Source organism: Alligator sinensis, unplaced genomic scaffold (genome assembly GCF_000455745.1).
Source record: "Alligator sinensis unplaced genomic scaffold, ASM45574v1 scaffold262_1, whole genome shotgun sequence".
NCBI classification, from domain to species: Eukaryota; Metazoa; Chordata; order Crocodylia; family Alligatoridae; genus Alligator; species Alligator sinensis.
In genome coordinates, this window is record NW_005841904.1 from 685,339 (window position 1) to 697,115 (window position 11,777).

An 11,777-nucleotide genomic window follows, 5' to 3' on the forward strand; every position below is an offset into this window, starting at 1 on the left:
AAACTATACTACATAAGTAATGTTACTTGTCCATCTAGAAAATAATACAGGTATTCATTGCACTTAAACCATGTATTTCTTTTCAGCATACTGTGCAGGCATTAACTGATCCTCACACACCCTTGTGAAGGTAATTCAGAATTATCTCCATTTTACAGGTGGAGAAAGAAGCAGACTGGATAATTTGCCAAAGGTCAGAGAAAGCCTTTGTAAAAGGCAGGATGAAAATGTATGAGTTAATAGCTCTCACCTCTGTACTCAGATCACTGTAATGTGTGTTGCTCAAATACACAAGTCATTTGCTTTATTCTAAATATCTTCACAAAGGATTCTCTTAATGGCAGCCTACAGCTCAGTTGAAAAAAGCTGGGGAGAATTATTTCACATTTCTTTAGCTATTACTGCAGACATTTTTGTGTTATGTTATAAATGAGAAATCGTTTTTCTTTCCTACATGAAGTCAAAATATTGTTTATAGCATCACTGCCTGTTGCCATGGCAATGGTGGTCCCATGGTGACAGCATGACTTCACTGCATGATCAAGTTGCCTGGAAAGACAGGCTGCAAGGGAGCACTGTTGTTTAAAAATACAAACACTAGAATTAACTACAAGTCATGTTAAAAAAGTAAAAGCTAAATGGATTTATATTTCAATCTGATTTTGTTTTGTTTTGTTTTCCTCAGTATGAACAATATCTTTTTCTTTTCAGTCTTTTATAAATTTTATTTAAACATTGAAGCAAACTGCTTCACTTTATACAAATGACTGCCTTGACCCTATATTCACTAGAAAAGCATTTTTTAACAGGGATCATAAGACCTGCAGTTTTTCTTAGAGTGCCTCTGTGATGACTGGCCTTCAAATACAAAATGGGAAAAAATAATTCTACAGAGAAAGGGTTTATTTCAGCAAAAGAACAAATAGCTATTGGGCTATGCAGGTAAAAGGGATGCTGACTATGGTACTGGCAACCTTTGTGATTTAGTTCTTCACAATTTGAGAGGTTTTCACGAGGGCTATAGCTAGGTTAAGTAATAATCATAATTTTCATGATTTTTTGCCCTGCCTATAGGAAACCACTCTCTGAGTTGCTACATTCCCCAGTCCCTTGTTTCTTGGGAAGCAGCGTTGCTGGAGGAATCCCTTCATTCAGAGCAGAGTGGCATTTGGGGTACAGGAAGGAGTAAATGGAGTAAGAGGCCACTGTTCTTGCATTAGGAGAGTCTAAGCCGGCTGTTTTCCTGCCTGATTCCTCTCTTCAGCCGTGTAATAATTGGGACTCAGATAATTGTGGGAGTGGAGAACTCCTGGACCTGTCTCCTATGCTTTGCAAAAGAAAGAGGGAGATCCTGCTACAGCTTCCCTCCCTCAAAGTCTAGAAAAAGGAAGTGTAAAAACCCCAGGAGTAGCAGGCAGGAGGAGAGAGCAGTCAGATGTGAGAGCTGGCATTGATAGGATTCAGGTGAGTGCAACAGGGTGCCTAATTAGCTACTAGTCTGTGGGGTGAGAAGTGGAGATATCTAATTAATTCAAACATTGGAGTCTGAAGAGAAGCTGGGCCCTAGGAACTATACAAGAAGCCCCCAAAAACCAAACTATATGAACTATATGAACTATTCAAGAAGCAACAGGAGCCAAAATTCCCTTCATAACAGTTGTCAAAACTGTCATCCACACGGTGGACTCAGGTAATTCAAAACTCATAAGACAAGAGAAGAACAAAATATAACCCCCCTAAAAAAACATTAGTTATCTGAGCAAATGTTAGGGTTTGGGGGGTCCTTAATGACACAACTAGAACTGTTGGGATAGGCAGTTCCATAACTTTTTGATCTGTGTTGCAAGAGTGCTGAGGCTAATTAGCAAGGAAGCTTTTCTTGATTTGTTGCTCCTGAATAGGATAAAAAATTGACTGGGAATGTGAAAGCAGAAGACAACTCAAATGACACCAGCTATTAAATGATAGAGTTTAAGGTCCTAAGGCACAGAAGGAAGGAGAGTAGCAGAGAAAAGAACTGGACTTCAGAAAAGCAGACTAACGAATTCAGGAAACTGGTGGGCAGGGTCTCAGAGGAGGCAGATCTGCCGTTAAAAAGACAACCAGGAGAACATTATAACTTAAACCAGTCATATTAAGGGTGCTAGAGCAGGCTATCCCCATGGGAAGAAGAATAGGAAGTTCAGCAAGAGATCACCTGGCTAAACAGCAAACATTAGAGATTACTTAGAGAATCCATATGTTTTTTAAGTCAGCAGGGCCGGACAAGATGCATTCAAGAGCCCTCAAGGAATTAGCTGAGGCAATTACACAAAGCATTGGCTATTCTCTTTTGAGAATGTGTGGAGGTTGGATGAAATTCTGGTTGACTGGATAAGGGGAAATATATAAAAGAAAGAAGAAAGGTCTGGGAAATTGCAAACTAGTCAGTCTGAACTCAGTACTTGGAAAGATGATGGAGCATATCCTCAAGGAATCAATTTCTAAGCACCTAAAACAAAAAACGGTGATCAGGAACAGCTCACAGATTCAGGAAGAGCAAGTCATGCTTGACTGAACTAATTTCTCTCTACAACAATGTGGTGGGCTCTGTGGAAGCAGGAGAGAGAAGATATGTACCTTGACTTTAGCAAGCCTTTTGTCACTGTCTCCCATGACATTCTCACCAATGATTTGGAGGAATGGGATTGAGAGAACATTCAGCACGTTTGTAGATGACACCAAACTGTTTCAATTACAGAAACCTAGGGAGGATTAAATTAGGATTCAGACCTTGATAAACTTTAAAAAAATGTCTGAAATTGTATGAAATTTATTAAGGACAAGTGCAAAATCCTGTGCATAGGATTTGGCCAGAAACATTACATGCACAAGCACAGACCAGGGAATGATTGGCTAAATTGAAGTGCTGCAGAAAAGGACATGGAGGTTACAGTAAGATGAACAGGAGCCAACAATGTGCTGGTTTTCTAAAAAAGGCCAACAGCATACTGAGATGAATTAACAGGAGTATCATTTGCAAGTTAAGTGAAATAATTCCTTTACTCCATTCAGCGTTAGTGGGGCCTGACCTATTGATTCAAGTTAGGTCGTTATCCTGTGGCCTCCTTTGCAGCCTCCTGCCACCCCCTGCCCTGCCACAGAGAGGCATGCTAGCACTCAGCCTTTGTGCCCAGTGGGCCCACCAGTCAAACACCCAGTGGGCCCCACTCCTGAGCTCTTCCTAGAGCCAAGACAACACAGACCCTCTCCCCAGTCCCACCTCCTGCCTTCAGTCATCTGTCAACTGCAGACAGGCAGCAGGGCGGGGAGTGGTGGGGAGGGAAGGGAGGTGCCTATGTCCCCTGCACAAGCCCTAGGAGCTGGGCACTTGCATACACACACCTGACACTGAACCCAGGAGAAACCTTGCACTCAGGCACAGCCCCACAGAGCCTGACGCTGGTTCCTGCACACCCAGCCAGGGACCCCATGCTTGAACACAGCCTCACAGAGCACGACTCTGGCTGCCACACACCCATCCAGGAACCCCCAAGCCCCCATGCTTGGGCACAGCCCCATGGAGCCTAACTCTGGCTCTTGCACTCCACACCTCCATGCCCAGGCACCCTGCTACCCCAGTATGGGACCACACCCCACTTTGAGCAGGATCTGGTATGGGTGGCTCACATCTGGTGGGTTGAGGACTGGGCCTGCATGGAGGTAACCCTGTGACTTCTGCAGCTTGGCCACTGCTGGCAGGTACCCACGCCATGGGCACTTGGGGTGCTGCAAGGCTTTTTTTGGTCTGCAGCTACAGGGTCCCAGAGTACTAGGGTGGGGGGCGGGTATGGGGGGCATACTTGCCCATCCCTGGCAGTCAATTGGGGTGGCCCAGATGCTCAGTTGTGCTCAGTAGTCTCTGGCAGCCCAGGGAGCCAGTGGAGCACACCAGGAGGTGTGCAGGAGTGCCTCCAGCCTGCAGGCCTCAGTCAGTGCAGGCAATCTGTGCCCCATCCCGCACCAAAGGGTACATGCATACCGTTCACTACCGATCTAACCTAGACCGCTTACAGAGCACTCTGTAATTTAGATCAATTCTGCCACATGCTTTTTGAATGTTTGTACTTAGCCTTGGAGCAGTGTCCAGTTTTGAGCACTGTGGTTCAAGAAAGATGTGGAAAAATTGGAAAGTGTCCACCTGGAAAGCAGAGAGCAACAAAATGTTCCAAGATCTAGGAAAAACGATTTATGAGGAAAGTTTGGAAGAGCTGGGGTTATTTAGTCTGGAAAAAAGAGAAAACTAAAGGAAGATAACAGTATGCAAGTACTTGAAGGGTGATTATACAGAGGATGGTGATCCTCTGCTGTGATCCACTGCTGTCAGCACATCCAGAATAATAATGGAGAAAGAACCTCCCTGTCAGCTACCTCACTAGTCATTTAGGCACCGAACTTACACTTGCCCTCAACATATGTTAGTTATATCCACAGCTTTTGCCCATCTCTTCTAAAAGCATCACTTGTGTCCTACCCGGGCTGAATCATCACCAGGTTATTTTCATCTGGATTCCTATCTCTGCCAGACAATGGGTGAGCAATGAATACTAGGATCTGGGCTCTATTAAAATTGGACTTCAAATACCATCAGCTTGTTGATGACACTACAACTCAAAATATCTTAGTGACAAATGACAGCAATGTACATGGAATTGAAGCCAGTCCCTCCTTTCTATTTACATCCCAATAAAGCATGACCTAGTTCATCTCAGTACAATATAGAGCATTTGTTTATTCAGAGTTTTTCCTTTCCTTTCTTTGTTTGCATGTACCTTTGTGCTATAAAAGAGAAGTCACTAGAATGCTGTGACAAGTAGGAAACAAAAAGATATTAAAGACCACTTTTCACTTGTTATTTTAGGAAACAATCAAACACTCCATATATATAAGTTACAGAAGAGAAATCATGTTAAAACTGGAAATGCATTAGCATTATTTGGCACATATATTGTATCATTTGTGCAGGGATCTTGTTGAGGGCAAGTGTAAGTTCTGTGCCTGACTAGTGATGTAGCTGGCAGGGAGGTTCTTTCTCCATTATTATTCTGGATGTGCTGACAGCAGTGGATCACAGCAGAGGATCACCATCCTCTGTATAATCACCCTTCAAGTACTTGCATACTGTTATCTTCCTTTAGTTTTCTCTTTTTTTCCCAGACTAAATAACCCCAGCTCTTCCAAACTTTCCTCCAATCTAAGCAAGTACATTTAGTACATCCTGGTATTCTGAAATAAGATGCGCTTTTGTCAGTGTCTGCGAAAAAATTAAAGAACTAGTTAACTTTTGGAACGTTCTTGGGGGTTCAGCACTTCTAATGTTATGTCCATTTCATAAGGAAGTAGATTCAGGTAGAAAAAGGTTGTAAACCTGTCTGAATTCACAATAAGTCAATCAAACGTAGAGCCAGAAGCTAAACTTGGAGTGCCAGGTCTCCATTGCCTAGTCTATGCTCCCCTCCCCTGCTACTGTAAAAATAAAACAGTGAAGTCATGTACTTTATATTTTAACAGTACTATTTTGAAACTGATCATAATAATTTAGTGTGGCAGGTAAAAATAGTAGTAATTAATCATGCAAAAACAGAGAGGGAGGTTGGTGAGGTTGAAAAATTATTAGAGACAAGGAAAGACTTTCATACAAGGTGAGATTTAAAAGATTAGGACTGTACAGTTTAGAAAGTAAGCAAGTAAGAAAGGACATAATATAGAAATAAATCCTATTCTTATTTACCCTGTCTGATAAAGTAAACACAGGCAGGCATTCACTGAAACTGAAAGATAACACCTTTAAAATAAATACAGGCCACACACAGGTAACTTACTGGCACTTACAGCATTACATGCAAGGGTTTTATTCTTTTTTGAACCCTACTCAACTATTTCTGAGTGATATTTTCAAAAGCTGCTAGATAAGAACAAAAGAGCCACTGCTTTTCTTCAGGGTTTTTAGAAAAGTCACACAAAGTAGAAGAACAACCTGAGTTTCATGAGCTACAATAAGCACTTTTTATAAGGGACATAAATGCTCTTGTTTAAGTAGACAAGCCAACCAGAACCTGGGAAAAGTTATAAAAGCATCTTTTGTGAGCAGGTAATTCCACAAGTCCAGTATTGTATTTGTTATACTACCTTCTCAAGCATCTGGCATAGGCATCTATTAGGGACAAAATACTAGACTACATTATGATGTGGTTGCATATGGCTATTTCTGTGTTCTTAATAATGTTTCAAAACTATATAGATTAACACTCCTACTTCTACTCAGGATTTAACACAGATGTGATTTTAACTAAAGAGAATCAGCAAATTAAACCAGAACCTGACAGTACCAATACCCATGATCATAATCTAACCAAACAAAAAAGAAAATAATTTCTAATTTCTAGACCGTGTTCATCCCTTCCACAGAATTGCACCAGAAAACTGTTTGGCCCACACTATCAAAAGCCATTGTTTTTTCCTCATGAAAGTAGAATGCAACACTGACTTCAACATGCACCCATATATCATTTACCTGCTAGGAATTACATCTCCCTATCAAAGTGAGGGTAACCAATCCCACATACCCAGAAATAGAATGTTTTCTAGAAGAAAATAATCGGTATATATATTTTTTAATCACAGAATATTAGAAATGTTACGATTCATTTCTGCAAATCTTTCACCTTTTTGTTTTACCTGCTTCAGTGTATTTTAATCCCACTTTTTCTTCTTGATCGTTTACTTTAGGTGGTGGCCATACAGTCTGAAGCCTCCCTGGAGTCTTATCATCCTGCTCTGAGGGACTCAGGTCAGGCTATTAAAAAAGATGAAAGGAAAAAATAAAATATTGCAATATCAATCCATTCCAAAAAACAGAAAATGGCACATTTAACTAAATTAGCGTATGGGCCAGCACAATCATAAGTTTAGTTCCCACTCATTCTAATGAGATTCAGTCAGGGGCCAAGGGGGAAGAGTATATAAGAGCAATTGTTCTACAGAGGGGAATATCACAACACTTACCAGTATGTTTTATACAGTGTTTTTATAACAACTTGGCATATTGGCTGAGAGAAGTTGCCTGTCCTTTTGTGAACGGAGGAGGCTACTACTACGACAGGAATGTAAAAAAATTTTCTCTATCCAAGCCAAAGTCAGAGTTTGGGGGTTTTTTTTGCAGATTAATTTTAGCGGCGTTTAATACTACATAACAGCTATACATAAAGTAATAAAAGGCCAGCCAGCATCTACATTTTCCTCACATACTTTATGTTGATGTGACTACAAGTTTTTAGTCTACCAAAGACATAATTTTAGAAGCATTTTTTATTTGTTTTTTATTTTATTTGTTTCTTCAAACTCACATTTGAGAATGGAAATCTGAAACTGACTGCAAACAAATAAACTCTTGGTTACCCAATTTCAGGCTTATTGTCCAAACCTGCAACACATACTCATATAAGCCATTCTACTGTAGCAGATATAATTCATTCATACAATTTTTCCTTCCTATTTGTATCTGCAATTGATATACACTGTGTCTTTGTTTTGCTTATTTCAGCGAACATGTCATTTTTAAAAACTTGAGTGAATTTATACTGGTTTATTTTGACTCATTACATTTTCCTTTCCATTATGGAAACATATGTATCCAAATCAAAATCACTAGGGATACAGTCCTGAAAATACTTAGCCACAAACTGAACTTTACACCAGAGAATTATCCATTCATTTTCATGGAAAAATTCAGCTTTGTAAAGTTAAATATCTGTAAGCTTTTACAGAATACTTAGACAATAGCATATTCTCTCTCACTAGACAATAAACAGATGCAATAACTTAAGAAAAATCTTAGGTACAGCACCAAAAAGTATCTGTAATTCACTGTCTGTGACATCAGGCACACAGAGAGTGAATTTAAGCCTTATTTCACAGTTACCATATTTTTAGAGACTTCATCTTGGTCATGGGGCCAATCATCTGCAGCTCCTAAAGACTTCACATTCTCAATGCTTCTAAAAATTCTGTCCCAAAGTGTTTTGAGTTAGGCACCCAAAATCTGTGACTCCCAAAAGATGAAGGCCAATTTTGAAATAATTATTTACTGGTGCCTTAATTATGTGAGTTCATCAGTTTACAATCAGAACAAATTTCACATCTATCTACTTCTACCCTATATTATAATAAAGGTAATCCAACCTACAGATTTTTGCTCAGATGTTCCATCTCCAGGCTTTGATTTTGACCGTTCAAATACAGCTTTCAATGACTCCTTTTCATGTCTCATTTTTTGTTTTATGGCTTCTAGCTCTGAAGTGTCTGCAGTTGTCTCCTTTTTTGGAGGCCGCATAAACAAAGCTTTAAATACATCCAATGCAGACTCAGCCGGGCCCAGTTTTGTTTCTTCAGAAGGCGACTGAGGTTCTTTGCTTGAGGATTTGCTCTCTGGGCCTCCCTCACTGTCCTCAGTCTCACTACTTGCCTCACCAGAATCTTCTGCTGTATCTTCATTTTTGGTACCATCAATTTTGAACAGATGTGAGAGCTGTTCCAGGATATTAGGATTTGTTTTAGGTTCAGCTGATTTCTTTTTAGCGAACAGGTCTGTTGTAATATTGGCTTTCTTAACAGGCTGTCTTAATTTAAGCAAAGCCAAATCACTGTCTCGTTGTTTAATTTCAGTGACAGTTTCTCTCTCTTCAGCAGTTTGTCCTTTTTTCCGCACACGCAACCCACTAAAGAAAGCTGGAAGCTGAAAAGTCTTTTCACCCACTGCTGTTTTCTGAGGAGATATGTTATTCATGGAAGACCCTTGCTCTTCACCACCTCCAGGTTCTTGGGGGCTCTCCCCTGCGGCAGGTGAGCCACTGGAAGGCTCATCTGCTAACATGATGTCTTCTGGACCAGAGCCACATTCCAAAGCATCCCTTGACTCTGTTGAAACCTGCTTAGGAGGCGGTGATATTGACTCAATTTCATCTCCGTCCACAGCACATTCACTTTTGCTGCGCCTTTCTGATTCTGACTCTTCCTTATACTGTTTGTTATTTTCCAAAAACTGAGTAGACAAAGCGACATTATTTACCACAGATTTGTTTGTTTCTCTTGCCTCACTGTCTAGGTCTGTACTCTCATTGTCTGATTCTGTGTCACTTGTTGTATGAACTAAAGTACCTTGTACAAGAATGGAATCCTTGTCTTCTCTGTCAGATGCAGACAAAAGAGGCTGTGCAGACTCTAAATGAGGAAAAGGGAGTTCTTTCTGTTCCGCTAGCTCTGGCTCCAGGTCCGCCTGGCCAGTGACCTCTGAGGCAGCCTGCTGTGTTTTGGGAAATATATGATGAATTTCTGCATCATTGTCATCATTAATCTTCATATCTTGGTTGTCAACTTGGGCATTTGCATTGGCATCCAAAGGACGAAATGCAGTAAGGACTGTGTCTTCTTTTGAGGCTGACGATTCCAATTTAGAAGTAAATCCAAAAAGCGCTTTCATAGAAAATGTAGTGAAGAGAGTCTGGCTGGAGTTTTTCTCTATTTTATTATCTTGTTCCAAATGCTCACTGCAGTCAGGTAAAGTGTTATTTTCTTCCATATTCAGTAAAGCACAGTACAAACTATAATTGATATTTGCTCGCTTTACTCAAATATTTACTACATTCATTCAGTCTATTAACTTACGACAGGAAATGCAACAGGAGCTCTTCTCTTTGCATCATGAGGAAAGCTGGTCTCCCACAGGTCACACTATCTCTTCTTCCGGTTTTCAGTGCTGCAGTAGGAGCTGAATGTGCCTGTCATAATTTACAACTTCAATCCAAGAGAAATTCTGCATCTTGATGCACAGTATAAAAAAGTTCTCAGAAACTCCTGTACTCGCTTCTTAACAGAAAGGGCTTTCTGTCACGACAAATACGCCAGCACTCTAATCACAGTTGAAAACTCAACCAATGATTACTGCCTCAGTTCCTGCAATCCTACTGGCTACACACAACTTCCTACTCCCTAAAGAGTGCAGAGCAACTGTAAAAACAAGGAACAGAACGGTTGGCATTTACAGTTTGCTACTTCCTTATACAAGAAAAGAGTTGTGAACATTCGTCAGCAAAAAAACTCCTCAAAGATTCCTTTGTGTAACCTTTACTACTTTAAGACCTTCTTAAGCACATCCATCAGAACACCACAATTGGTAAAATAAAAAATCCAAACAAAGCAATACTTCAGAGCCACCCCCTTTGCCCTCGAAATCATAAGACTTCAGTGAATTCCTGCAGTGTTCTGAATTATCAGCTGGCCAGAGTAAACTAGACTGAGTACCCTTGAAGCTTAAAAAAATAAAATCAAGCTCTGTCTGCTGCAGGTTTCATCTGGAATGCAGATTTTGATCTCCAGGGCCAGTGAATAAAAACCAACAAGACCGGTTTCATATTACTACTGTCTTAACTCTGTGCAGCTATTCCTGCGAACTATGAAACAGGTACTCATGAAACATATTTACCACACCCAGAGACTGGAAGCTGCATGGGTTGGTAGGGCAAACAGCCAAAACCCAGACATCTGCAATAGACAGTTTAAAGAAAATACAATATGTTCATTTGTACTGTCTACACATTTTAAAACTTTTACTTATTTTTAAGTAGAACCTTTTCTGCAGTGGCAATAATTCCCTCCACAGTTATATAATTCAATTATTTCCTCTGCAGTGACAGCACTATTTAGGAATGAAAGCTGTAAGTCTATACCCCTTCAGCATGTCTAAGGATTGTCAGAAGGAATGTTTTTATTTTTTAACACAAATAAAGCTAATGCAATATATTTCTAAGCACCAACAATTTGTGTCATATGTAAATATGTTAGTTTCTACCTAAAATATCTTTATTTTTATTCCCTTTCCCAGGGGTTTTCAACCTTTTAAAATAAGTGTACCCCTGGCAGCCCTGTTTTCAATAAGTGTACCCCAGGGGGGCGGGGGGGCGAGTGGCCGAATGCTGACTGGGGGTGGAGGTGGGGTGGTGAGCAGCTGGATGCTGAGCGGGCGGGGGGAGGGGATTTGTTGAGGATTTTTGAGCTCATCTAAAAAATCCTCAACAAATTGTAGGAAACTCTTAACTGCCAGCCTGAATATTGAGGCAGATTATTCATATATCTGTATTCTGTGTACGGAGGAAGTGCACTGACATTTTGTTATATATAACTTTATATCTAAAAAAGTTTCATACATTTTAAACAGTATGAAAATAGAGAAAAGTTTATTTGGAAAATTAATGATGATACAGGTCATAAGGTTTAAAACAGAACTTGGTGACATTTCTGGCATCCATTTATTGTAAGGGCAAAACTTCTAGAAAAATCACATTGTAATATTAAGAAATTCTCAAGCTTACACATGCTTTTTAAAATTATATTTAATAGATTTCATAGATTTCATAGACATTAGGGGCTGGAAGGGACCTCATGAGATCATTGAGTCCAGCCCTGCCCTCCTGTAGGAAGTCAGCTGGGATCAAGTGACCCAGCAAGAAAAACATCCACATGTTTTTTGAAAGAGGCCAGAGTAGGTGCTTGTACCACCTCTGGGGGGAGTCTGTTCCAGACCCTGGACACTCGCACCATAAAGAACTTTTTTCTTATGTCTGGGCTAAATCGGCCTTCCTGAAGTTTATGGCCATTAGACTTTGTTATCTCTTGAGGAGCTCTGGTGAACAGCTATTCTCCCAGGTCCTGATTTACCTCTCTTTTAAAATTGTAGGCTGCTA

At 40.3% G+C, this 11,777-nt stretch overlaps 1 protein-coding gene across 2 annotated transcripts in view; it reads right to left on the reverse strand.

Moving 5' to 3' along the window:
- The window catches only part of FMN1 (formin 1), a 236,426-nt gene extending 226,504 nt beyond the window's left edge, over positions 1 to 9,922 (reverse strand). For both annotated transcript variants that reach the window (XM_025197756.1, XM_025197755.1), the window contains exons 1-2: positions 8,225 to 9,922; positions 6,718 to 6,835 (exon numbers count right to left, since the gene is read on the reverse strand). In XM_025197756.1, the coding sequence (XP_025053541.1) occupies positions 6,718 to 6,835; positions 8,225 to 9,616 (1,510 nt within the window). In that variant the 5' untranslated portion in view covers positions 9,617 to 9,922. The remainder of the gene's footprint in view (positions 1 to 6,717; positions 6,836 to 8,224) is intronic.
- Between the last annotated feature and the right edge of the window lie 1,855 nt (positions 9,923 to 11,777).